General features: G+C 45.1%; 1 protein-coding gene across 7 annotated transcripts in view; it reads right to left on the bottom strand.

Annotated features, from left to right (window-relative positions):
* Positions 1–11,205: 11,205 nt before the first annotated feature.
* EXOC3L4 (exocyst complex component 3 like 4) overlaps positions 11,206–27,104 on the bottom strand; it is a 44,661-nt gene continuing 28,762 nt past the window's right edge. For all 7 annotated transcript variants that reach the window (XM_025197218.1, XM_025197219.1, XM_025197216.1 and 4 more), the window contains 5 exons: positions 25,239–25,353; positions 21,738–21,860; positions 20,746–20,898; positions 18,091–18,212; positions 11,206–13,915 (listed from right to left, as the gene is read on the bottom strand). In XM_025197218.1, coding sequence (XP_025053003.1) covers positions 13,753–13,915; positions 18,091–18,212; positions 20,746–20,898; positions 21,738–21,860; positions 25,239–25,353 — 676 coding nt within the window. In that variant the 3' untranslated portion in view covers positions 11,206–13,752. The remainder of the gene's footprint in view (positions 13,916–18,090; positions 18,213–20,745; positions 20,899–21,737; positions 21,861–25,238; positions 25,354–27,104) is intronic.

Genomic DNA, 27,104 nt, shown 5'->3' with positions numbered 1-27,104 from the left:
AGTGCCCCCAAGCCATGCTGCATCAGAGGGGCTGCTCAGGTCATGGGGCTGTCTCAGAATATGAGAGAGACAGGCTAGCATCCATGAATATGGATGTTAGAATGGCCATTGACCTTTGCTTTGGGTATAAACAGAGCCAAGTCAGTGAAGCGATGCCTCCATAATTGAATTTGCTTGTAGTTTTCCTTTTGCCTGCAATAAATTAACTGAAATAAATCACTAATTTGCAAGTAAACAAGGAAATAATCATGTACAGGACAGCATCCACATAGAGAATAGCTTCATGGGTAATGCTGCACTGGTCAGGAAGCTAAGCTTTTCCATGCCTCAGGCTCAGAGGTGCAACTGAAATACAAGGCTCTTTCATCAGTGATGTTTCTCTCCCTCATTGGCTTTCTCTTTGGGTGCAGTCTCTTAGCAGGAGCTGAGGGAATCAAAGGGTTGGGCTAAAGCAGAAGCCATGAGAGGAGGAGCATGCATGGTTGGAGCAGCACAAATAGCACTTCTGAATGGTCCTTCCCTCCCAGCTCTTCTCTCTTTCCTCTGCACCTGATGCCACCACACAAAACAATCCGGTGCACCAAAGTCAGCAGAGCTATTAGAAACCCACACAAGCTCTCTTGATTGGTTTCTCAGCTGGCTTCAGCTGCATGGAGCAGTTAGCTTTCCAGACGCTTGAAGGGCGGCAGAATAATTCTTTTGTGTGACCAAACTCAGCCAGCTCTCTCAGAAAGGTTCATTTCTTCTCATGCAATTCTGTTAATAGATTATGTGTCACTCCACTTCAGGGTCTTTATATTAGAAGATGACTAAGTGGTTCTTTAGTCAGAACACATAGCCTGGATACATCCTTGAGATACCAATGGGCAATTCACTATGGGCTCTTACCAGTGATATAAGGCACTTCGGACGTATTTATTTAAAGAGCTATCTTGACGAAAGCCTGTATACTGCATTCTTGCATAGTAAATGGCATGTACTGCAAGCAGATCACTGGTGAGTTATTCATGTGTGAAAGTGCCACATTATTTGAGGCACAAGTACTTACTCATTGATGCTTTTGGTCTTTCAAATCCCTAAGGAATCCTTGATATGAATTGCACATTATCCACTGAATACCTCACACATGACTTCATGGACTACTTGTAGCCTGGCCTCACCTCAAACAGCAAATGAAGATCCCAAAACATGAGCTCCTTAACGCATTCATTATGTAAGAACTGGGGCACAGGTACTGGCAGGCAGCCTGGCCTTGTGGGTTGGCCACCAAGGGAGGCCTATAGACAGCAGCAAAATGAAGAAGAGCCCCACAAGGGAGGGCAGGAGCTAGAGACCAAGTTACTAAATCAAAGGAGGAATTATAGAGGCAGTGTCCTGGAGTCTGGGACCAAGTAACGAAAGCTGAGCAGAGCTCCCAAAGCCAGAGTCCAGTAGCAGAACTGAGCAGGGTCAGGAGCCAGGACAACTGAAAGCATGAGATGCAGGGAAGCTTCTCACAGCAGCTCTCCAGGCAGATCAGCAGAGAAGCAAGAGCTGCCATGGTCGCAGCTCACAAAGGTGCAAGTGGTTTCCCTGTAGATCTAATTATCTGTGTAACGATGAGGTACACAGATAGTGCAGTACAGCTCTGGACAGCAAACGTGATTGCCCAAGGACAGGACAAAAGAACTCCGAGGGCAATGATGGATTAAATTTCTAATCCAACTAGCACTTGGGCACATATTTTACTCCAGAGCTAGTCCAACTGAGATTTTTAACCCAGTTTGTTATGCATGCTGAAGCCAAAGATTTAGGGTGGTCCTGAGCTGGGGAACCTAATGAGGTCAGGCTCCATTTTGAATACCTGGCTATCCCTAGATTTCCATCCAAGTGTACTGCTAAATGGCCAGGGTATTTACAGGGTGTTGTTTGCAAAGATTTAGGCAAAGGACAAGAGTATTTTAAGCCTGTTACCCACAAAGGGTGTTGGAGGGCTGAATATGTACCTCAGAGTAATGTAAGTGGTATTAGAAGTTTATTTCTTTATATGCTACTGCTATGAAATCGCTGCCATCAGTTGCAATGCATCAACACAGGAGGTTGTGTTCACTTGCTCCAGATGTCAAACTTTTTTTTTTGATAAATCGAGTTCTGGGGGTTACAACAGAACCATCCCAAACTGAGAATGCTATCTGGAATAAGCATGAGACTGGTAGCTAAACCCCCAAATTCAGATCTTGGTCTTGCTGCTCATGTGCTCTATGGTTACAGACACAACCTCTCAGGTTCACCTGTTCTGGAGTAGGCTGCTCCTTTGACTTCCTTGATGAGACCCTTGGTTGATTATCCCTGTACGATGCCCTGAAGGCTCCAAGTCCTGTATAAATGTAGATGCTAGCAGCAGATTCAAGAACATTGCAAACAGCTCGCTGTCTTATATCCCGCACATGTTCACAGATTGCTGACTTTGAGGACAGGAAGACATTTTTTGTTTAGGACAAATTGGCACAGGCAGTGGGTGAAGGGTGCATTCCTCTTCAATGTGAGGTGCAGTTTTTTTTTTCCTAGGGTCTTCTGAGTTTATATGAACCAGCTGCTTCCTTGTCAGTGTTCCTGTGTCCATCCTTGTCTCCCTTAACTTATAACACCACAGTTATAAAGGGTTCTTGATCTTTAGGGTTTTATTCTTTGTATTGCATATCATGGTTAGAAAGGAGGATTCCTTGTGTTAACAGTTGCCTGGAAACACAGGGGCCTGGACTCAATAGCAGAGAAGGCCCTTTCCTGTCCTATATTTCTAGACTGCTGTATTTTCTATGTCCGTAGGATTCCTGCAGTCTTAATCTCCTCAAATCCATGAGTATTTATGCCTGGATCTGGCAATGAACGCGTGCAGACAAAACCCTGATGAAGTCAATGGCTCCCTGCCTACACAAATCTAGTTGTTGAATCTTGGCCTAATGAGTTTGTAACACTGCCAGAAGCACTTCCGTATTTAAACATGGCTTGCTTGTACCAAACATTAACTAGGTGTGGACAGAAAGCTAGGGACTCGTAATCGCTAATTTTGGTTCTCCTGATTAATTTTCAATGCATCCTGGAACAATCATTTAATTTTTATGTTTCTTTCCTCATCAGTTAAGGGATAACTTTACTCACTGCTGACGTTTGTATAGCGCAAATACAGAAAATACACTGCTGACCTTTTCTCTTGTGTTGATGACCTTTATATATGACTCATAAAATATTCTCTCCCTTGTTTTTAAAGATTAATTTTTTAACATTTTGGCATAGTTAAGATTGCTTCAGTATAGAAAAACCAGCAACTACTTCCTTATAGTTACTGTGCGGGCCGCCTCCTGATCCCATCCATGTTGCCATGTGCGAGCCGGGAGCGATATGCGGACCCGTCTTTGCGCACGCGGGCTGTGGCCAGCAGCCCGGGCACGCGGGGTCAGAGGAGACCGTGTGGCGGCAAGGCATGCACGGGCTAGAATTAGTCACAGAGGCGTAGTGGTTGATTCAAATATTATTTACTTACATTCAAGATGGTCGCAGTGTAGGCTGGACAGTTTCCAGGTTCAGCTCCACTTAAATCCTCGTTGGAGGACTACGACAAATTCGGTTCTTGGGCCCCGGAGTTGTTAAGGCTCCGCGGGTTCGGCAATTTCTTTCCCATGGAGTTGTTGAAGCTCTGTGGGTTTGGTTCGGCTCTCTGGCCCCAGAGTTGTTAAAGCTCCGTGGGTTCGGATCTTTAGTATATAGGATAGGGATATGTCTAGGATTGTGCTGTGCATAATTTAGAATCGGCCAATAGTGGGGCACAAATTAGAATACGAATGGCGGGAACTCCTTTGCACCGTGCATTTCTGAGATGCAAAAATAATGCACCATGCAAAGAAAGCTACAAATTGGCGGGAAAATTCTCTGTTGCACCGGAGTTCTCCTCTGTAGCAGAGAACTCCACCGTGCAGAGAAGCTGCAATTTAGCGGGAACATAATTTAGCAGTGCCGAAGCACACACAAACAAAAACTCACAACTTTGGGTTGTGACAGTTACTAGGTGAAATACCTTGATTTAATAAAGGCTGAGGTAACTGTTTATCTCCAGCAAAGTTGGAGGTCCAGGTTCCCCAGTCTCTCCTCATAGGGCTTGGCCCGCAAGCCCTTAACCGTATGAGTGGCCCTTCTCTGGACCCTCTCCAGGTTATCCACATCCCTCTTGAAGTGCGGCGCCCAGAATTGCACGCAGTACTCCAACTGTGGTCTAACCAGAGCCCGATAAAGGGGAAGTATCACCTCCTTGGATCTGTTCGTCATGCATCTGCTGATGCACGATAAAGTGCCATTAGCTTTTCTGATGGCTTCGTCACGCTGACAACTCATGTTCATCTTGGAGTCCACTAGGACTCCAAGATCCCTTTCCGCTTCCGTTCCACCAAGCAGGTCATTCCCTAGGCTGTAGGTATGCTGGACATTTTTCCTCCCTAGGTGTAGTACTTTGCATTTCTCCTTGTTGAATTGCATTCTGTTGTTTTCCACCCATATGTCCAACCTGTCCAGGTCTGCTTGCAGCTGTTCCCTGCCCTCCGGTGTGTCCACTACTCCCCACAGTTTTGTGTCATCCGCAAACCTGAACAGAGTACACTTCACTCCCTCGTCCAAATCGCTGATGATGATGTTGAAGAGTATCGGTCCAAGGACCGAGCCCTGCGGGACCCCACTGCCCACACCCTTCCAGGTCAATACCAACCGATCCACTACGACTCTCTGGGTGCGACCCTCTAGCCAATTCGCCACCCACCGGTCCATGAAGTCATCTAAGTCACAGCCTCTTAACTTGTTCACCAGTATGGTGTGGGATACCATATCGAAGGCCTTCCTAAGTTCTGTTCCCTGTATGGTGTTGGGCACATCACATGACCTCTCTATAAATCATTTTCCCAATATACTAAGTAATGTAATATTATTTACCCATTTCCCAAGGGAGATTTGAGACTCAGTGAAGGGTTTTTTTTAAATGGTGTGAGATCCTTTGATGGCAGGCATCGCACCACAGAATACAGCACATCACTGATGCTGCCGTACTCAGTAACTTAATATGGAATATTACAAGAGACAGGATAGACTCTACAATGCAGAAACAGGCTGAGAGTGCAACAAGACTGATTCATCAGTTGGAATACATGTAATTTCCATCCTGTCCTTGCACAATTAATATGCTGCCATATCTGTAAGGAGCAGGCTTGTTAAATAAACACTCTCTTACTCTTCCTGTAATCAAAGTGAGATTCCAACAACAGTTAATATGGTCTTTGCTCCCTGTTTATACTCACTAGCCTAGGTTGGACAATCTCAGAAACATGGGTACATCCAGTTTGCTACTTTGTCAAAGCTGGTAGGCTTTCTGTTGATACTTTGGTTTGAATCAAATTCTGTTGGATCCCTGCCTGACCCTGGGGACCTGCCCGGTTTCCTGCCAGCTTGTTTGCCCACCTCCTCAACACCTGTGACTCCCTTTTTCATAGCACCCTTTCAATAAGTTAATAGGGACCAAGAGCTTAGGAGATAAGGAACCAGCATGTGGTCCAGGAAAGTGTGAGGAGGGTGTTAACTAATATCAGAATCACACTTGGATTTATGGGGGAAGTGTCAAGTCATGAAATGGGATTCAGGACTAGTGTACGAAGGCGGATATAGAGCTCGGATTAGCGTCCAGGATTAAGGATAACAAAAAGTCCTTTTTCAAATATATTGGGAGGATGAAGAAGGCGCCGGGTAATGTGGGGCCCCTGCAGGATATGCTGGGCAATCTGGTGGTTGCGTCAGAGGATAAAGTGGACCTCTTTAACCAATTCTTCACCTCTGTTTTCTTGTTCAGGGACCGGGACTTCCCTGCTGTGATAGAAGCCGGACGCGAGGGGATCGCCTTCAGACCTCAGGTTGGGGAGGACCGGGTTAGAGAGCTTCTGGAGGGGCTGGATGCGTTCAAGTCAGCGGGTCCGGATGCTCTCCACCCCAGGGTGTTGAGGGAGCTAGCTGGGGTTATTGCAGGGCCCCTGGCACGGCTCTACGAGCGATCGTGGTGCTTGGGCCAGGTGCCAGATGATTGGAAGGTAGCTAATGTGGTCCCCATCTTCAAGAAAGGGAAAAGGGAGGACCCGGGCAACTATAGGCCCGTCAGTCTTACCTCAATCCTGGGGAAGCTCTTTGAGAAGATCATCAAGGAGCACATTTGTGATGGGCCGGCATCAGAAATGATGCTCAGGGGCAATCAGCATGGATTTATTAGGGGGAGATCATGTCAGACCAACCTGATTGCCTTTTATGATCAGGTCACAAAGGCCATGGACGCAGGTGTCGCGGTGGATGTAGTCTTTCTGGACTTCAGCAAGGCCTTTGACACCGTCTCTCACCCCATCCTAATTAATAAACTAGGCGACTGTGGCATAGATGCCTACACAGTCAGATGGATTGCAGATTGGCTGAAGGGTCGCACTCAGAGGGTGGTGGTGGATGGATCATACTCGACTTGGGGGGAGGTGGGTAGTGGAGTCCCCCAGGGCTCGGTCCTGGGGCCTGCGCTGTTCAATTTCTTCATCAGCGATCTTGATGTTGGGGTGGAAAGCAACCTGTTTAAATTCGCTGATGACACCAAAATTTGGGGGGAGGTGAGCACGCTAGCAGGGAGAGAGAGATTGCAGAAGGATCTGGATAGGTTACAGGGGTGGGCAAACAGGAACAGGATGTGTTTCAATACGGACAAGTGCAGGGTGCTGCACTTGGGTAGTAGGAACCAGCAGCACACTTATACGATGGGGAGCTCCCTACTTGAGAGCACGGAGGCGGAAAGGGATCTTGGTGTCATTATTGACTCCAAGATGAACATGGGCCGACAATGCGAGGTCATGGTTGGCAGGGCTAACCGGACCTTGTCGTGCATCCACAGGTGCATCTCGAGTAGAGCCAGGGAGGTGATCCTCCCCCTCTATGCGACGCTGGTCAGGCCGCAGCTGGAGTATTGTGTCCAGTTCTGTGCGCCCCATTTCAGGAGGGATGTGGACAACATGGAGAGGGTCCAGAGGAGGGCCACCCGCATGATCCGGGGAGAACCGGGTACAGTGAGAGACTGCGGGACTTGAACCTATTCAGCCTCCACAAGAGAAGGCTGAGGGGGGACCTGGTGACCGTCTATAAACTCACTAGGGGGAACCAGAAGGGTTTGGGGGAGACGCTGTTTCCCCTAGCCCCCGCTGGCATAACAAGGAGTAATGGGCACAAGTTGATGGAGAGGAGGTACAGATTGGACATCCGAAAAAACTACTTCACAGTTAGGGCGGCTAGGAGCTGGAACCAACTTCCAAGGGAGGTGGTGCTGGCCCCTACCCTGGGGATCTTTAAGAAGAGGCTGGATATTTACCTGGCTGGACTCATTTGAGTCCCGTTTTTGTTTTTAGGGTGGTTTTTTTTTTGGGTTGTTCTCCCGCCCTGGCGGGGGGTCGGGCTAGAAGATCTATTAGGTCCCTTCCGACCCTGTAACTATGAAACTATGAAACTATGAAGGATTGACACAACTTGTTTGAGGAATGACAGAAAGGCTTTATTTACTACAAGTATTCACTGTTAAATGAGCCTAAAGCAAAGCAAAGTCCAGTATTTAGCTGTAAAGTGATAGTTTCTCATCCATTACAGGCAAAAGAGGCTGTCTCAATCTTGTCAGCTTCTCTAAGGCGTGGATCTATGTTCACCTAGAAGATCAGCTGGGCGCAGTAGCAGTTCTTGTCAGACTGATTTCTCATTTTTGAAGCATGTGCTGTTAGCTGTTTCATTTCTCTTTTATATCCTTTAGCTCAGCATCTTCAAAGCATTCTTGTAGTGGTATACATCAAGAGATAATACGAAGCAGTAATTAATATGAAAATCCTGTTCATCAAACTGTTCATTATTGGTTATCAGAAAGTCCCAAATTTGATTGAATTACCTTCCTCAGTAACAAGAGGTTATCCACCATTTCCACTAAGTTGGAACATATCAAGAAATTGTTTAACAACAAGGAAAAACACAAAATTTTTGAGGGCTCATCCTTGGAAGATCAAGGGAACCACTGAGGCAAAACAAAAGTAAGCCAGGAGGAGACACCTATCAAAGCCCATATAGAGATTGTTTCTTCCTATACATAAACATGAGTTAATTGCAAATAAATATTTACTATACTAATTAATCAAAGATATATATTTCACACAGTTACATACCAGACAAATAGGAGCCTGCTTGAAATCATCATAAATATAATAAGATACGCTGGCAGTGATGCCTCATTATTTCTTTTCAGAAGGTCCAGCCGCAAGCTTACATTCTCTTGCGCCTATGCAATTGTCATCAATATTTTGTATTTTAACTTTTGTGAGTAGGCCCAGTTCAGTTTGAGTTTCACAGTCATCAGAAAGGACAGGGTCACCAAGTAAATTTCCTGAAATTATAACACTGGGCTACCAGCTTCAGAGCCAGGGGCCTGTGTGCCTCCATAGTGCTGAGCAGACTGCCATGTGTGGGTCCCTGGAGCTGGGCTTCCATTTTGACTTTGTGATGTTTGTTCCAGTTCAGAACACAACTGAATATCAGAGTCCTCTAAGGAAGAAACATGTTTCTCCACCCTGTTCTACCATGAACTTTCTCAAATCTCTCCAGGAAATACAAAAACAATCACCTCTGAGCTGGTAAAGCCCAGTCAGAATGTTATCCCTTTCTTTTACATATCTGAATGACCTCATGTGAAAGTATGATAGATAACGTAGATGTAACACAGAAACCTGAAGAAAAATATCAGGCAGCATGCTTGATGGAGAATAATAAACTGACTCTGGGGGCACTTCTGCTTGTTTTACTCAAGTAAGTAGTTGCAGTGAAGTCAGTAGGCATAAGGCAAGCAAACCTTGGCTTTACTGAGAATGAACATATAGCTGCTGTCAGTCCGGAATAAGAATCTTTCCCATCATAACACAAGTAAGGAAGGACTTAAGGGACCACCAGAGAAGATCAGCTACCACTGGAAGTTTGGAAAACCCTTCTGTACTAGGAAATGTCTGCATTTTCAGGAAATATTTCCTGTTTCTAAGGAAAAGCTTAGGTTTGTCCCAGACTTATAAAGGAAATACTGCATTTACTTGAATATGAGAAAGGCTCCCCTTCCCTCCCCTGATCAACATGGAATAAAAGCTCTTTGTCTTACATATGAATACAGGAAACCTCATTAAATACACTGGCAGTCATTAAACTGCTGCCAAAAGCAGCATATGCTCGGTCATGGAAACCAACTATGAAGTTTACCACACGCAGTCAGTACTAAGCATGACTATAAAACACATGGCCTATATGGAGCAAACAATGATAGGAACCTTTTTAGTGTTTGTGTGTTTATATCTATATATGCTGGCACCAGGAGGGCCAGAGCCAGACCTGACACCCTCCCCATGGTGTGGTACCAAAAGAATAAGTTAGTATAACACATCTGAAAACATACATAGTAATGCCTACTGTGCTCCGTCCCCCTCAGTGCTAACTCATTTCCAAGTCATGGTGAGCCACTACATTGACTACATTTTCATCTTCACTCCCACAGCTGAACTGAGCCTTTCTTTCACATTTCCAATTATTCCTGTTTCTTCACCAGCCTTAAATGTATGGCAAACATCACCAAACAGGGCCCCAAACAGTTCACCCAGGAGCAATCTGTTGCCCTCTTTCTCAGCCTGTCACATATGATTATTGTGGCCCATCCTCAATGAAGTGGAGCCAGACCAGTTTGCCTTGTGCCTCATCTGCATATAATTTTTTGGAGGAGACCAGGAATTCCAGTTCCAGTTATGAGTGAGGAGCTAATTAACTCATGGATCCTTTGTGGGAGCAATGCTGAGCTCTGGGGTCACCATGGCTTGAAACACTGTTGACTCTTGCTGGGGCCAAGCCCAGTGAGCTATATGCTAAAATGTGAGCCTTTTGGCTTTGGACAAATACCATGCATAGTATGGACTGTATATAGCTAAGTACAAAAGTGCTGCTTAAAAGTATGTTTATAGAGTACCTATGCTAAACCTACAACAGTTTCAAAAAAAGGTAAAATGCATTAATTCTGGATAAATTAAACTACAGGCATGTTTATTTCAAGGTCAGTGTTTTCAAAAGTGTCCCTCATTTCCATGTACTCAGGGACAGCAGGATCAGACAGCCAGGAGCGGGGAAAGGACTGTAGGGAGAAGCAGTTGGGGGAGGGCAGAGGGCAAAGGGACTACCTCACCCTGCTCTGGAGTGCCTTTAGTTCAGGTTTCCAAGCTCTTCTCTGCCCCCCAGGGGATAGAAATGGGCTCTGATTAGAGAGTCTAATATAATCCACTGATTCTTGTGACAGCTGGCTCTTCAGCTTAAATTTGGGACCTTTGAGAACAGTCTTTCCACAACAAAAACCTCTCTTGCCTGAGGTGCTTGAATCACAACACAGAACAAAGAGGGCCCAATCCCGTGTTTCAAGCATGACCCAGGCTTCCACTGATCTCATTGGGAGCTTCAGATGCTTGGTGTCTCTGAAAATCCAACCCTTTGCTTCTCAGGTTGGAGGCCCAGCTTGAAGCATGCCATGCTGGAGGTCTCTTCCAGCCCTAATGTCTATGAAATCTCAGCATCCCCCTGTTTGTATTTAGGCTTCATTTCACCTCTGCTGGTATGGAGGCAATTAAGCCCACAGGGTGACTTATGCCCAGGACAGGGATGTAGTATGTTCAAACAGGGCAGAAGAGCAGCTCTAAATTGCAGCTATTTCCCATAGACAGCCTACCTAGATTGTGGGAACATTCAGAGTATCCCCTGGGCGCTATCCTAGCCCTAATGTGAGTTAGGCACCTTACCACACAGGTGGAAAACAAGGGCTGTTGGAGCATGCTAATTAGTGTGCTCCAGCCAGTCTCCATTTCTCATGTATCAGCATCCCTACACTTCAAAATGGTGGCAGGGGGGGCTTTAACTAAAACTTGTTCAACAAGCTTTAGTTCAAGTGCCCCTCCTTCCATTTTGAAGCATGGGGATGCTGCAGTGCTTTAAAGCACCACTCTCCCCCGCACTCCCACAGCACATGTAAAATCGCCCTTTCGTCTCAAGGGTAAATGCAGATGAAACCACACTTCTTTACAGCCATGAAAGGCACATAGATTCACAAGTCAGAGAGCCTGTAGGGACCATAATGCTCCTATATCTTTATTTCCTGAATGATACAAGTTATAAAATGGCACTCAACAGATTCCTGAAATATATGCACATATGGTTATTGAACTACAACATGTCCTTAGGAAGGCACCCAGTCTTGGTTTCCAAGAGTTCACATGATGGAGAATTTACCACATCTCTTTCTGAGTTGTCCTGGTGTCTAATGACTTAGATAAGAAGGTGTACTTATTTCTTGTCTGCTCGGCATGTGCAGTGCCTTTAGCCTTTTATTAATACCCACTGTCCTCAGGTACTTCACTGTATCTAGGTGGACACATGGATAAAAAATGAACTAAGGCTTATCACTAGTTTTACTTCAAACTTAAAAACTCAGTTACTAAAAAAATAATGATTGAGGCAATGCTTCATCCACATACATCAAGCTAATAGCTAAATCCTGAAAAATATCCCTGAAGTCTTTTTCAATATATGGGGCTCTGTAACAGGGAACCCTAGCCCTGTTACCAGAAAGCAGGCTGGTCCCTTTAACACTAGATCTTTCTGGGCACAGCCTGCTGGCAGGGTAGGAGTTAAAAGCTGAGCCTTGCCAGATAGTCAGGTGACCAGAAGGGGGCAGGCCAGAACTATAAAAACCCTGGGCTGAGCTGGTAAATGGGGTCTCGGCAGCAGAAGGGGTGAACTCCTGATGACTCCCCAAGAAGCTGCAGCATCAGCACAGGAAGAAGCATAGCAGATGGTGGGAAGCAGAAGCACAGAGCCGTGGAAAAACATGAACTGGCATATTGCCTTCTTTAACTTTATTTTTTTGGTTATAACCCATGGGCTTACAGTTTGTGATTGACTGGTAAACTGGTGGTTTGTGGTTGAGGCTGTAGGGGAGGAGGAGCCCTCATTAGCACCTTGGGGTGCAATCATACAAAGGGCCCAGTGCACTAGTGGCTGCAGCCGTATAGGGTCAGTGGCCCAGAGCTGGATGCAGGACTTTGAATCCAGGTCCCAATGGATGGATCTTGGCTAGTAGCCCAGGCTATAAGAAAGGGGCCAAGCCTGAGGAAGCAGAAGACCCAACAACTTGGCACTCAGGGGCACAGCATGGAAGGGGGCCAGCAGGCCTGGTGCCACAGTGAGTGCACAACAGGTCAGGATGTTTTTAACCGAATGGCTTATTATTTTAAATCTATGGGTTTATCATGTGAATCCTGTTTGCACACCTAGCAGCGCTACCATCATGTGGCCCCCCACAGCATCCTGAAAGCATCTCAAGGCACAGAAGGGTGCTGCAACACCTTGGTTGAGAATCACTGGCAACAGTACCATTCCATTTAAGTCAATGAAGCTACACTGATTTACATCAGCTAAGGATCTGGGCCAAGTTGCTGCTGGTGTCTGCCTCACACTTGCATTCGTAACATCAGTGACAGATCGTAACGGCCTCATTAAAAGGAGTTTCCAGGAAGAGCAAGGGCAGAGGGAACATGAAAAGAACTCCCACCTTCTGCTCTGATATCGCTAGACTCTTATGGCTTCACCATGAGAGAGCTCTGGGCTAAATCTTGATCCCTGCATGCAGTCTGAGAGTCGAAGGGCCCACTACTATGGCTCACTACTCAGGACTTCCAGTTTTTACACTGCTTCTAGACAACGCTGTAGGGCTGCAGTCTCCAGGGTTGTGGGTGAATTCCTTCTGATCAGATGTAAATGAAAGCCACCTCTGGGTTCAAGCTGTGCTGAATCCACTAGCCCCACTCATGTCTCCATATGTCCAGCCCTGAGCCCATCTCATTTTACTCAGCTGTGCCCAAGGCATGAAGAGCACCTGCACACTTGTTTCCAGCAGTGGGGAACTCTGGTTTCGGTCAGACTTCCTCCCACAGAGTACAGGACTTGGGCCTCTGTACAAATGGCAGGCCATGCCCAAGGGGACCCATGGTTGAAATCTGCTGAAGTCCGTTTCACTCCTGGTGATCTTTTTGCAGTGGAAGCACTTGCAGTTTAGTTTTAGAACAGAGGCTAATGACCCACTCCCCGGCATGTCAACTCTGTTGCAGCGTTTGATCTGTAAGGGAGGGCATGGAGGCAAGTTCCAGCCCTGCCTGCTCACTCTCTGCCCCTTGTTGATGTGAGGGCAGCACTGGGCACAGCTCTAGAGTGGGGGCTGGGGTCTTGTTTTCTCCTGGGTGTCAATACAGGCATATAGCCCAAACCTTAGCCCAACCTCAGTGAATCTGTCACAGCCCTCTCAGATCCTCTGAACAAATGCGCAAACAGGAAAGCATAACTATCAGCAGTACAATAAAGAGAGCAGCCGTCCAGTGATCAACCCAAGTGTGCAGCCTGACATGTCCTTTTAGACAGAGTAAAGGTCTTGCTTGGAGAACCTTTCTGTGTAGTCCCAGTTTATTGGCTCCTCCACTGTGTTTGCTTTCTGGGCCAGAGAGTCCAGTTGTGCACCTGAAATAAAATGTTGCATTGGAGGGGCAGTTAGGAGCAGGAGTTACTTTAGGAATGTGAAGCCCTGGAAGGAATTGGGGAAGTGGATTTCTGTAGGTTAGCTGGTCTTTAAAGGCAGCTGACAATAGTTGAAGCCTCAATCTCAGCAAAGAGTGCCTCATCAGTCTCGATTTCTGCATCTTCTTTGAGATTGCCCAAATGCCGAATAATGCTCTCTCTTGTCTTCCTCCAAAATCCTCGGAGGGTGAGAATAGCTACAATATGTTCGTTCCTGTGAAAAGCAAAACAAAATCATTCTTGGTGAGTGAAAACCTTGTAAGAAACCAAGTAACAACAATGCTCTGCATTAAGGGAAGGCAAGTTGAAGTATCTGGGCTGGTTTCCATCCCTCCATTGGTGTTCTTTGCTAATCATCCCAAGAGCATTGCAGAAAGGCCTGGGGGACTGAACACTCTAGGACAATGGTGTTTCGGTGACACTGCATAGACTAATGACTAGTTTCATCATGAGTAAGGCTAGCAGGACAGGGCTCGAAGACTTTCAGAAGTATAGAGACAAGTTCAACATGTCAATGAGAGATGGGCACCTGACAGCTCTTTGTGCTTGTGACAATCTCCTTCTTGATGCTTTTAGATGTTAAAATGTGAAACCTTCAGCCTCTCACCAAGTTTTCCTGAGAAACAGAAGGCCTTTTATATTTAACAATTGATAAATAACATCAGCATTAATGCTCAGGAAGTTAACAGGCAGTAATTAGATTTCAGCTAGCAGAGAAAACACAAGTAATGGGCACTGTTCCAGGAGTGTGCGCGCATATGGATACAAAAACTCTTCTGGGACTCTTACCACCCCAGGAAAAGAACGACCTGAGGTATGACACAAAGCAAGAAAGGGCTGGTAGGCTCTGCCTGGTTTTCAAAACTTATTTCTAGAGATTATGCTACTCAATGGGTGCATTTACACGTGACACTACATCGCCATAGCAATGCGCTATGGCGACATAGCATCCATGAGCAAGAGCTGTGATGCTGCAGCTACGTCTCTGTAGCCATGTGCTCCTCTATTATAAAGCGACATAGTGCCTAAAAATAACCATGCACAGCACTCACGGCACAGTAGGGGCTGTTACCTCACCGTCTTAGTACTTCCAAAAGGAAGTACTAAATGACAGTTCATTAACAATGGTGCCTTAGAGGCACATGTAGTCGTGCCCAGTATGGCTAGAATGCAAACTGAGCTGATGACCCTAACAGTCTATTTCTAGTTTGGATAAAAACTATGGAAATTGCCTCTTTTTGGGCCTCAGGGTTTTTGTGAGATCGGATTTTGAGTTGCTGGTCTCAATGGGTGCCTGTTAGGGCTATGCAAAATTTTGCCAGGTGTTTTATTTTGAAGCTGTTTCGATGCATTTTAAGCTTGAAACAGCAAAATCAAAACTAAGCAAAAGCCTTTGAAATGAAACAAGGGCACTCAAAATGTTTTAAAAGTTTTTAAATGTTTTGAATTTACTTGGCTTCAGCGCCGGTCCCAGCTGGCAGTGGCAGCCTCCTGTCATCCAGTGCACAGATCCGGGGGCCATGCCTCCCAAGAGGAGTCCGGCACAGCTCTGCAGCCCTGCCAGGGGTGCAGGCCCCCGCATCTGCCTGGTGCTGGATGCGGGCTGTGTCCATCGTCGTTCCCAGGTGGCAGCACCAGCTTCCAGTCATCCAGCATGCAGACTGGGGGCTCGCACCCCCAGGAGAAGTCCGGCACAGCCCTACAGCCTTCCCAGGGATGCAGGTGGGCCCCTGATATGTGCGTCAGATGACAGGAGACTGCTGCTGCCAGCTGGGACCGGTGCTCGGTGCAGCCCGTGCTGAGTGCTGCAAAGACTGCTGTCATCTGGCACACAGATTGGGGGCCCGCACCTCCCAGGAGGAGTCTGGCAGAGCCCTGCAGCCCTCCCAGGGGTGCGGGCGATTCCCCGATCTGTGCACCACTTTACAGGAGACTGGTGCTGCCGCCTGGGACCAGTGCTGGGTGCAGCCCATGCCCAGCACTGGGAAGACTGGTGCTGCCACTGGCCCCAACCAGCAGCAACAGCCCAGGAGGGCTGCAGGGCTGTGCCAGACTCCTTCTGGGGGGCATAGGCCCCCAATCTGTGCACTGGATGACAGGAGGCTGCCACTGCTGCCTTCGGCCAGCAGCAGCATCAATCTTCCTGGTGCTAGGAGTGAGCTGTACCCAGTGCCAGTCCCAGGTGGCAGCAGCAGCCTCCTGTCATCTGGCACGGAGATCTGTGGTCCTGCGCTCCCAGGAGGAGTCCGGCACTGCCCTGCAGCCCTCTCGGGGGTGCAGGCCTCCAGATCTGTGGGCCAGATGACAGGAGGCTTCTGCTGCTGGCAAGTGACATGAGTTTTGCTTGTCAACACCTTGAGGTGCAGTTTCCAAGAAATCTCTGCACCTATGTCATTGAAACTTGGCAGGCTTTATGCCCTCAGAAGGGGCTACCATCCCTGCAAGATTCATCTGAATCAGGCAGGAAATGTTGAAATTTTAGGCATTTCCATGATTCCCCATTATAGCCTATGGGTGAAACATCGAAACAATGTCAAAACAGCAAAACAGTTTCGATTAAATGAAATTGAACAGTGCTTTTGAAATGAAACAGAACTCAAAATGAAACACTGTCCCGTCAAAATGAAACTTGAAATGAAATGGTGCTGTTTTGCACAGCCCTAGTGCCTGTACACATGTGGGGATGCTGCTCCAACGTGCTGTAATTACAGCACGTTGGAGCAGACTCAATTAATTGAGTCTGATGGAGCATGCTAATTAGCATGCTCCAGCGGTCTCCACTTCTTGTGTATTAGTGTGCCTGCACTTCAAAATGGTGGCAGGGGCACTTGAACTTAAGCTCATAGAATGAGCTTTAGTTAAAGCACTCACACTGCCATTTTGAAGTGTGGGGACGCTGATACACAAGACACTGTGGGTGCCTTAATTAGAGCAGCTCTTGGAGCTGCTCTAAATAAAGCGTGCCCACCCCACCAGCCCGTGCAGCACGTGTGAAGATGCCTAATGGCTGCCTATATACATGCTCAGGGACAAAAGGAGGAGGCTGTTTTAATTAGAGTGGTGCCTGGACAGCTGCTCTAATTAAAACAGCTCCCTATCACATTAATAAACTATCACATTAATTAAGCCCTTGCACATTTCTAAATGGCTACAGGATACTTTATTTAAAGCTCATTTGACAAGATTTAGATAAAGCACCCCTGAAGCCATTCTGAAACACATGGGGGCTTAATAAATGTGACAGTAAGACAATGCTGGAGCATTCGAATTAGAATGTAGTGTGTGTAGGGTGCACATCTATAGGCACCCAAAATACTGTATGCCCCTTCTGGGCTATGAACAAGCTGTAAAGTTTCTGTTTAAATGAATCACTGGTCAGATAAGGCCTGGTTGTAATGCCACCTGACTGTGCAAACCGCTGCACCTGGTTTTAAAACATTTTTTAAAATGTATGTGTTTAAAGCTTCATTGTTTGGTTAATATACAGATGTCATTAAACTCTACTCTTTTTTGTACTCATATAACACAACAACCATTCTATTTAGAGTGAAAGTAACCTAGATATGGAGCAGACTTCTTATCTAGTAATGGAAAAATCAATGGATAGGTTACAAAAGTGACTAAGGACATGGACTTATACCTTGCTCATAAACTACATTGTATAAGGATGCCTCTAAAGACCACAATAAAAATATATATCAAGGTGTAATCTGTTGCTTAACTACAGTAATCACTGAGGACTGGATTGTTATCAGACAGTCCCCTAGTCATCTTTGGAGGCTGTGCCATTTAAAGCAAAAGCCTAAATTCTGTCTAATTCTGGGGCACTTGAGAAGCACTCGTATGACTGCTACCACTGGGTCCTGGCTCCATCCAAATGTTTCAGCAGTATTTGATCTATTGGTGTATGTATTTTTCTAGTGAGCCAGCTATGTGGAATCTAGCAGGTAAATTAAATGATAAACTTCAGTGTTGTCCTGGAAGGATCTGTACTCTTGTTCTTAGTGGATTGCCTACATTGGTGGACTTTGTGGAGAGATGTGTTGAAGAGGAAGAAGCCCTCTTTTATTCAGTTGTCCACTTATAGATGAAAAGAGTTTTTAAAAACACCTTCCAACATTGCAAGTGCAATTTTGAAACTACAAGAAATGGAGGGCAAACAAGAGAGCAGTTAAATCTGGCCCATGGGCCATATATTTGAAACCCCTGAAATAGGGTAAAATGGAAAGGGATGGGAAGTGAAACCTACATATCTTAAGCTTTATTTGGTCCTCTGTTACCAACCAGTAAAAAGAATTGTACAGATGCATGCAGAGGTAAGAAATGTGATTTGTTATTCTGCTCGCAGCACTTTACAGTGAGAAATCCTCTGATATGAGCTCTACATACCTCAAATCTCGATGGCGCTGACGCATTGACTCCAGGTGTGCCTGGATTTTTTCTTTTTTCTTCTCAGAAATGATATCAGCAATGACAGATATGGCAAGAGAAAGCTCATCAGAATCGGAGCCCTAGGAATAAGAAACTAGATGATGATGACTGTTTACACACTGCATGTTAATGAGAAGCAGCAGCACCTAGAAAGTACATTTTCATCAACATTCGTTTAGCACAGTAAAACACACATCATTTCTGTATGCTGAGTATCAAGTACTTAGCAAAAGGTTCGCCTTATCATGCTTATTTTATAAAAACTCCTGGAAGACCATTTTAGGCTGGACATAAGGAAAAACTTCTGTACTGTCCTAGTCCCCAGGACCTGGAATAGACTCCCCCTGGAGGTGGTGCAAGCACCTACTCTGGATACTTTCAAAAAACGCTTGGATGCCTATCTTGCTGGGATCATTTGATGCCTGCTGACTTCCTGCCCCTTGGGCAGGGGTTTGGACCCGATGATCTTGTGAGGTCCCTTTCAGTCCTAATGTCTATGAAATAATAAGGAAGGGCAGTCGTAGCTGGCTCCAGGCCCTGAAATGAATCCATGGCCAACAGGAGACTCTGACTTGAGTCTCCTTTTCTAGCCACTAGGCTGGGCACCCTCCTCACACATGCAGAAATACCTGGCAAAGGATGGGGTACATTGGAGTAATAGCACATCTCCACTTTATGGCACCACTATGGGGAAAGGGTCAGCAGCGAATCAGGGAAATGAAAGATGAGTTAGCCTTAACATTTTAATTTTTCGATGGTGCGCTGGTAGGTTTCGCTGGATTGTGAAGTGACCAGTTTGCCCAGTGAGCACCTGCCTGCAGGAGTCTTGTGCAGAATGGCAAAGAATGTAGGAGGCACTAGGGCAGAAAGGGAAGCCATTCACATGCTGCTGAGACCTCCCTTGTGTAACTAAGTAGGGGCCTGGCTTTGCAATCCTTTAATTGTATGAGTGGCACAACTTCAATGGCACTGGTGGCACAACTTCAATATGACAAAAACCATATTTCTCATGTATAACCTGCACCTTTTCCACCTAAACCAGCTAGTTAAAATCGGAGTGTACATTATATACAAAAAAACCCCCAGATCCCTATGGGATCCCCTCTGGCTCACCTATCAAAGAGCCACTAATTTTGGTTTGTTAATGATCAAGACTGGGATTTGCAAAAGATCCAAAACAAGTTAGTCATTTAAATCACTTTGTCTGAAAATCCTAGCCCTGGTATTCATTATTCATGAAGGGGACAGTCAGCCATCAATTCCTTCTGACCTCCCCAAGACTGAAGGGTCACCTAGCAAGGCCCCAGTTTCTGACTCCCCTGGCCTCCTTCCTACCAGAGTTTTTTTTCTACTGGGTCTCACCATTGCTACCCCTGCTTTATCTCCGTCAGCTGCAGCACTGGTAGGAGCACTTAAATTGCTACCCTTCCAAAGCTGGAGGAAATCCCTGCAAGTCTCCACAAAGCTACTTTCATCACCTTCCTTCAGAGCCCTCATTAAAACTCTCCTTTGCCACGTGGCTAATAGAACACTTTGCAGTGGTTAGGAGAGTGATGCGCTGTGGCTACAGTCTGTCCTGCTGACCAATCCTGTCTCATTATTTCCTTGTGTTCTCCTGTCTTTCTGTGCTGCTCCATCATCTCTTGTCTTGTGCCTACATTGCAAGTTCTCTAGAACAGGGAACATTTTAGTTCTGTGTTTGTACAGCACCTAGCACAATGGGTCGTTAGTCCGTGACGGGAGAACCTAAGTGCTCCGGTAACAGAAATAAAAACAACAGCAACCAGTGACCACCAGAGCCTTGGCTACTGAGCCTCAGCAACAGCAACCAGTAACCACTAGAGATACTGGCTGAGCTGACCTAATGATTGCAATACAGACAGTCCTCAGGCTTACAACACAATTGGTTCCTGAAAGCCACATCTTAAGTCGAAATATTGCAACTCAGAACCTATTTTCTCACGCTAAACAATGTTATAAATGGGGGATTGGATCCTGAACAAGGCCCGATACCCTATTTTCACCAAAAATACCCCAGAATTTTGTACTCGATCAATTATAGATGAGTAATATAGCTACATTAATATATTTATATTGTAAATAGCAATCATATTGATTTGGAAGGACTTCTTTGAGGTGACTTTGCTGGACTTTTTGAAAGGCTCTTGGTTAGACTTTTTGAAGGGTTCTTGGCTGGAGTCTTCTCAGGAGTCCTGGCTGCAGGTTTTTCTGGAGTCTTGTTTGCTTTTTTAAAGGAAGTGTCCAAGGAAGTTTGTTCTCCAGGAAGATGTTCTCCAGGGAGATGAGCGACGCAGCGAACTTGTTCGCTGGCATGGCATTGCATCAGATCAAGTGTTGTAAGTCAAAACTGGCATTGTAAAGTTGAAACAGGGTGTCAATTTATAAACATTGTATGTGTGAAACGTTGTAACCGTAAGTCAGGACTGCCTGTACTGCTGGATTTTAAGAATTTTTCCCTATTGTAAACATAGCCCCAACAAACAAGACCCCCTAAAGCTTTCCCCTATGTTCTGTAGTTTCATACATCAAGGCACCATGATACCACCAGCTAGAGGAAAAGTGCTTAATGAGGCAATGAGAGGATCTACCTACCAGATCACTGAGTGTTTCTGTTATAACTGTGGCTTCTTCTTTCATTTTTTTGCTCACTTTCTGCCGCTGGGAGCTGTTCATTTTTTTTCTTGGTTTGAGGGCCTGTGCAATGTATTCTCTCACCAAGTACCTGTGAACGTCGCGTAGAAAATCCTGATTTTAAAAAAAAATGCAGGAAAATGGAGTGTGAGAGAGTCTGAGGGTAGGGAGTTCATTAATTCCCTCACAATAACCGAAGAGGCAGGTGAGACCCATGAGCTGAGTACGCTAATCATTGCATACTAAACTGAAGGCTTAGGAGTCCATCCTGGGTGGCACTCAAGAAAAGCATTCAGCACAGCGCGCAGATGGTTCTGAAACAAACACACGGCTTGTGTTCCCTTCCATCACTTTCTATCAAGGCAAGAAGCTAAGAGAGGGAACAAAGAGGAGCTGTATAATTACCAGCAGTCTCTACTCCAAAATGGTCCGTGATTACATGTTGGTAATTTGGCTCTTCAGTAGCAAATGGGGACATTTGGGACTGTTTAATAATAGGTTTGGATGATGCCTGCAGATTTTAAATTTAGAGCTATTGTTACTTACCCTCTAATTTCACAATTGTATAGATATATATGGAGTGTATAACATGCTAAAGTAATCACTGCATTCAAAGAGTAATATTAACCAGTGCTTTTGGCTCCTCTTTAATGAAACCAATTCCCTTATTTAAATTTTAGAAAGGAAAGGATATGATACTTATTTCCATGACAAAGCAAGATAATGACCTTGCAAACTCTCAAATAAGCAATCCTTATTTATGTCAGGTTTTATGTACGGACATAAAAAGATATACATGTATCTTTGTATTCTCTCTCTTTTGTGCATGCATGCGTGAACACACGCACACACACACACACAAACGAGAGTTCAAAGTCAGTCTATATTCTGGAAGGGAGTACATGACATTTTGCTGTAACTCCAGGGCAACTGCATAGGGAAGGAACACATACCTTGTTGGTAGGCTGCCTCAAATAGTTTAAATCTTGGGAATACTGGACAGTGGTTGACAGTATTGAGTTCAATATTTCATCGCTTGATACCCAGGTTTTGCTCAGAATTTTCTTAAATAGTGGCTGGAAAAGACCAATTCACTAATATTACAATAGTAAAACCTAGTCATAATATTGCTTAACAACAATTACTGTGTCTGCTTGGTGCACAGGGCACTGTTCAGACTACACATGAGCATATGGGCTAACATTCTTCCAAGTGACTTTGGGGCCAGATCCATCAAAAGACTTAGGCACTTAAACTAGGAGTCAGAACTGAGCCCCTCAGCCCAAACCTGTGATCCTGAAAGCCACTGGTCAGCAGTCGCCTAACACTGGAGGTGTCTACACTGCACAGGCACCTCAGTTGTGTTCCCACCTGAATCCATGACTGAAGCATTCCTTTGCCTCTTTCTCCTGATCCACTGGCATCTCAGAGTACATGAACCAGGGCACATCTACACAAGATGCTAGGAGCACAGTAGTCTAATTCTACTGCGCATTAGCATGTTGTGGTGAAAGCTGTGCTAATGCGCAGTAGAATTAGTGTGCTGTACATTAGCATTATGTAAAAATGTGTGGTGGCACTACTGTCCAATAGCACTGATTATTTAGTATTACAGGTACTAAACTTAATGCATTGTAGTTACGGCACAGTAATGCATGTGTAGACGTGCCCACAGATTAAGCCCTACATAGAACTGGAGCATTTTACACAGTGGTGAGGAACTTTCACTTGGGGTTTGAGAGCCCACACTCCATTCACTGAAGCTGGAGGGATTAGCTCCCACCTCACCAGAAAGTGCCTTGTGAGGACAGTGCTGAAGGTAGAGGCACTCACCGTCTCTCCTGTTGAAGCCAGGCCACCGTGTAGGAAAGAATCCAAGACCCATTGGGCTGGAGCGATGAAGTAAAAGTGAGTGTGACTCTCAGGCCTTGTGGTAAGTCACTTACTGAAGAGGGGGAATATATGCACAAGTGCATACATTTTATCCAATGGCTGTTCCCCATAACAGCCTAGGCAATTTTCCAAACCCAATAGACCCAGTAGGCACCTCCCTGTTTCTTTAGGTGCCTAAGTAATAACTCGAAACACCTGGCCCTCAGAGCCTAAACTCCACAGACGTTCAAGACTTAGGACTGTAAGCATGAGTTACCTTTTTTTAAAATTTGCCCTTAGGTTCCTAAGTCCCCTGAGAAAAGAATCCCCTGGGTGCGTAGCCTTCTGAGCCCAGCCCTTAATTCAATGAACCCAGAGCTCTCAAAGAAGTCAGCCAGGGCTTTGGGCATGAAAAGAAAGCAGACCTGGGTTGTGAGTTATACACAAGCACTGCTCAGACATGTACTTTGCAGCAGCACAGATTCCTAGGGGGAACAGTGAGAAGCCACTGTTAAATGTCAAGGAGAGTAGAGCCTTGGTTTTGGCATATGCTTCACTTGGCTAAGGTATTAAGGATGGATGGTGGATTTCCTTGCATTGTGGTTTCTTTAATTCCCTAACTGTAATTTTTTAGATAAATGAAAATCCTTTGCATCAGCCAGTGAAAGCTTCAGGATGAAGAGGCAAATTAAAATGTTAATCACAGGAAGCCTAAGTGGAATGTAAGAGCAGCTGACTGAGCCCTGTAAGAGCCCACTGATGCCTGCTGCTTCTTCACATAATGTACCAGGTTCTCAGTTGACACGGCGGCACTGTCCTCACTGATCTGCACCATCTGAGGGTGTGATCCATTATGCAGAGCCAAGCATGCTGGAAACCAGCCCAGAAACTCACTTCCCATGCCACTGTACTCTGGTGTTATCCAGAAAGAAATCAAGATATGATAGGGCAAATCTCTCCTGTGAGATGGCTACCTCTGCTGCCTGGGGATTTCATTTGAATTCTCTTCTATCATTGATCTGGGCTCAGCACATCTGCCTGCAGGTCTTCCCTTCTTGTCTTCATGCTAAGGGCTAAGCCAGAAATTCAGCCTGGTCCTTCTCCCCCTTGCTATGCTGCCCAGGGTATAGGATGCTCCTGACATGCACCCCCCATGCCCTCCTCTCCTCCCTTTAACCACTGAGGGGTTTTTCTCATCATCTCATAAGTTCTCCAGAATTCTCCAGAATTCATGCAGCTGTGCCAAATAGCACTGTCCTAACCCAAACACCTCCTGTGGCTCCTGGTAGGGATTCTCTTGAGGGTCAAGTTCAAAATTTCCTCCCTCTTTAATATTGTCTTTATACCCACCCCCAACTTGCCTGCCAGTCTGTGTCTTTCTAGCTCTCTCCTTGTGAGTTCCCTCCCAAGTAACTCCTGTTTAAGTCCTCCCTCTGTATTCCCAGTCATCTGGAACGCTATCCCTGCATTGTGCTGTCTCAACGACTCTTTTTTTTGAACGTCATCATCAAATATAATTTTTAAATTATTTAAAACCTTGCTTAAGTCTCTTGACTTTGTTCCTTCCTGATCATCCATAATGGGCCTCATTCAAAGCCTACTGATATCAATGGCAAGTTCACTGGCTTTAGAGGGCTTTGGACCTGGGCTGTGTCTAAAGGCTTTATTCAAGGTTTTATTTCACTTGCCAAGCTGTATCTTGGCAGCCCTTGTGTCCTGTAGTTTATTCTCTGTAACTAAAGAGCGAAACTCCTTTCTGACACACTAAAAGTATTTCAATAATGTGGAGATCAAATCTCAGTCTTCCTCCTTATTTTTTCCCACAAAGTTCTTTTACTTCTGAGCACTGCATACGCTTTTCGCATCCAAGTACAATCCCTATGCCATCTGTGGTATCTCTCCTTATACTCTTACTTGCCTATTTATCACGTTACACTTCTGAGGAAATTCCTATTTAAGGGACCTGGAAAAGCCAGTCAGCAAAATAAACAACTTGTCATTTCAGGCTGTCAGTGGATGTACAGGGCAAACCTAAGATAAGAGGACTTTGCTGTTTCCCTGATGAAATATCCCTTTTCCTCTGAAAACACATTTGAAAAAAAGTGCCTTTAGCAGAATAAACTCTTTTCTAAGTTTAATCTTCTGTGATAAGTTTTTCACATGGGTGCTGGTAATGCATCATGATGGCAGACATGCAAATAAATACAGCTAAATAAACTCTTAGAAATATGTTGTTTGTTAAAGAACCAAATTCATCTCTGGTGTGACCCCACTGATTTTATTGGGTCTTTGCCAGGGGTGAAATTGGAATGCCTGAAGCCACCCAATATACATTGTTGTTATTGTTGCTTGAAAATAAATGGTATCAGTCTGTAATCGAAAGCCTTGAAAATAGGGGAGGTGTGACATGGAACTGAGAAAGTTCTAAATCAAAACTAAGCACAACACATTTTGAAATTAGCAACAGATTGCCTTCCCCAAAATGAAGTACACTCTGTAGAAATGAGAATAAATCCATAGTTACCAGGCTCAGCTACAGCCAGTGAACATTGCTAGTGCCTGGGTGCTGAGGGTCAGCTTACCTGTGTTTTCACTTCTAATTTATTTAAAAAACATTTTCTGAAATTCATTGTCACATCAGCCAGAATCTTTTCCAGTTCCTTAGTGTCGGCAGCAAAATTGGTTTGTAAGCCCGTTCTAGAGACAGAGAGAGAGAACCAATGGTTTCATGTTTATCTGCATAAAGTTACCTTTCTGTGGACAGTGTAGCCAAGTGAGTTTAACACCTCTGGCTTTGGACAAACATACTTCTTAAATGTTTGAACAGGAAAGAGGCACAAATCTGCTGTTACGGTGCCACTGTTTCACCTCCATGCTCCTGAAGCAATACAGGATAGCTCAGTGACTCTAACTGTAAACCTGAATAAGAAATGGGGTTAGCATTGCCATAGTTTTGCTAGGCTTGTGGAAGTAACAGCCATATCATAACAGCTTATATCAGTATCAGTTAATACTGATACCATAATTTGGACTGTTTGTTTATACCCTCAGGGATTTCTAAAGGAAATGTGTGAATTTCCAGTACATTTCCTTCTCAAAAACTATATTGGTTATAAAGAATTGCTCCTTTAGTACAGTGGTAATGTTACTTGAGGGGAGCTTGAGCTCTAATGAAGATATTGATCATCTGCATCTTCTTAAAACAGGAAAGTTCAAATCCCAGTGTTATGAGTGAGTTATGAATGGGATTGATAATCTCATACTTATTTGCAGTGCAGCCCGCTATGTGCAAAGTACTTTCCAAGTAAGCTTTCTAGTTCTGAGGATTTTATGATCATAGAGACAGGTAAAGGGGTTTGGGAAGGAGAAAATCTATAAACCACTTACGTACAAATCAACTATTGATTATATGTAGCATCTCCTACATATAACATCTTCCTGCACAAGACAAATTGGGTGAATGGAGCAAAGATGAAAACATGCAAGATGTTAACTTTGGAATATTTAATATATTTAATATGATGAAGTGAGGGGGGAATTCAAGGAGGAATAAGGTTAGGGAAGTTGGGTGAAATTACAAGCAACCGGGAAGCCTTGTGTGTTTGAGAAGATCCTTCTCATATTTCCCTTATTGTAATTGCTCCGGTGCAAGTCAATCTAAGGGAAGTGGAGGCAAGAATAACAAATCGCTAAAAGTCCCCTAGTTCTGGGGTCGGGGCAGGGAAGAGCGCAATTTCACCGAGTTGCATTAATTTAACTTCATATTTTTTTATTTTTCAACCACTTAACTAAATTGGTATAACAGGCCATGTAGGCACTCTTTTTAGGGCCTTGTGATGCCTTACACTGTGAGGCACACGAATGTTGATAGGCTTAGTGCTAGCTTGGAGTTGGGAGCAGCCGCAGCTTTGACTTGAGTGGCACATCTGTGGAGAGTGGCCACACCTTAACTGACCAGGAGCTGGGTTGTGCAGATCAAGAGATAAGCCTGTCCTGGAGTGGCAGAACTTTATGCTGAATAATGAATGCTTTAAGCCAGCCTTTCTCACATGCAGATTGCAAGAATATATGAAAGGGTCACGAACAAACATTTAAAATGGATCAACAACTTTAAAAATGGATTCCCCTTTAAAGGAGAAAAACATGGGAAACTGTGGCTTTTCTCTTGCAGACTGGCAGAGTTGCAGCCTGCAAGGGGCTGCTTGGCCCCACACCCCCAGCCCTGCACAACATCCCCTACCTTACACACTGGGGCCTGGGACCTGAGGGCAGTGGGTTGGGAGTGCAGGGCATGTGATAAGAAAAGCTGATGTTTCTTAAGGTTTAAAACCCATGCAAAACCTGTAAACCTTTCACTGAACCGGTGCAGAAAGCATGAGGGGTTTCTAAATTTCACTACAAAGAAACAAGGTTAGGGGAAATGTCATAAACACTTTCCACATTGCAAA

Source organism: Alligator sinensis, unplaced genomic scaffold, assembly GCF_000455745.1.
Source record: "Alligator sinensis unplaced genomic scaffold, ASM45574v1 scaffold85_1, whole genome shotgun sequence".
Classification (NCBI taxonomy): domain Eukaryota; kingdom Metazoa; phylum Chordata; order Crocodylia; family Alligatoridae; genus Alligator; species Alligator sinensis.
The sequence above is the reverse complement of the archived record's forward strand: the minus strand, read 5'-3'. Positions and strand labels throughout refer to the sequence as shown.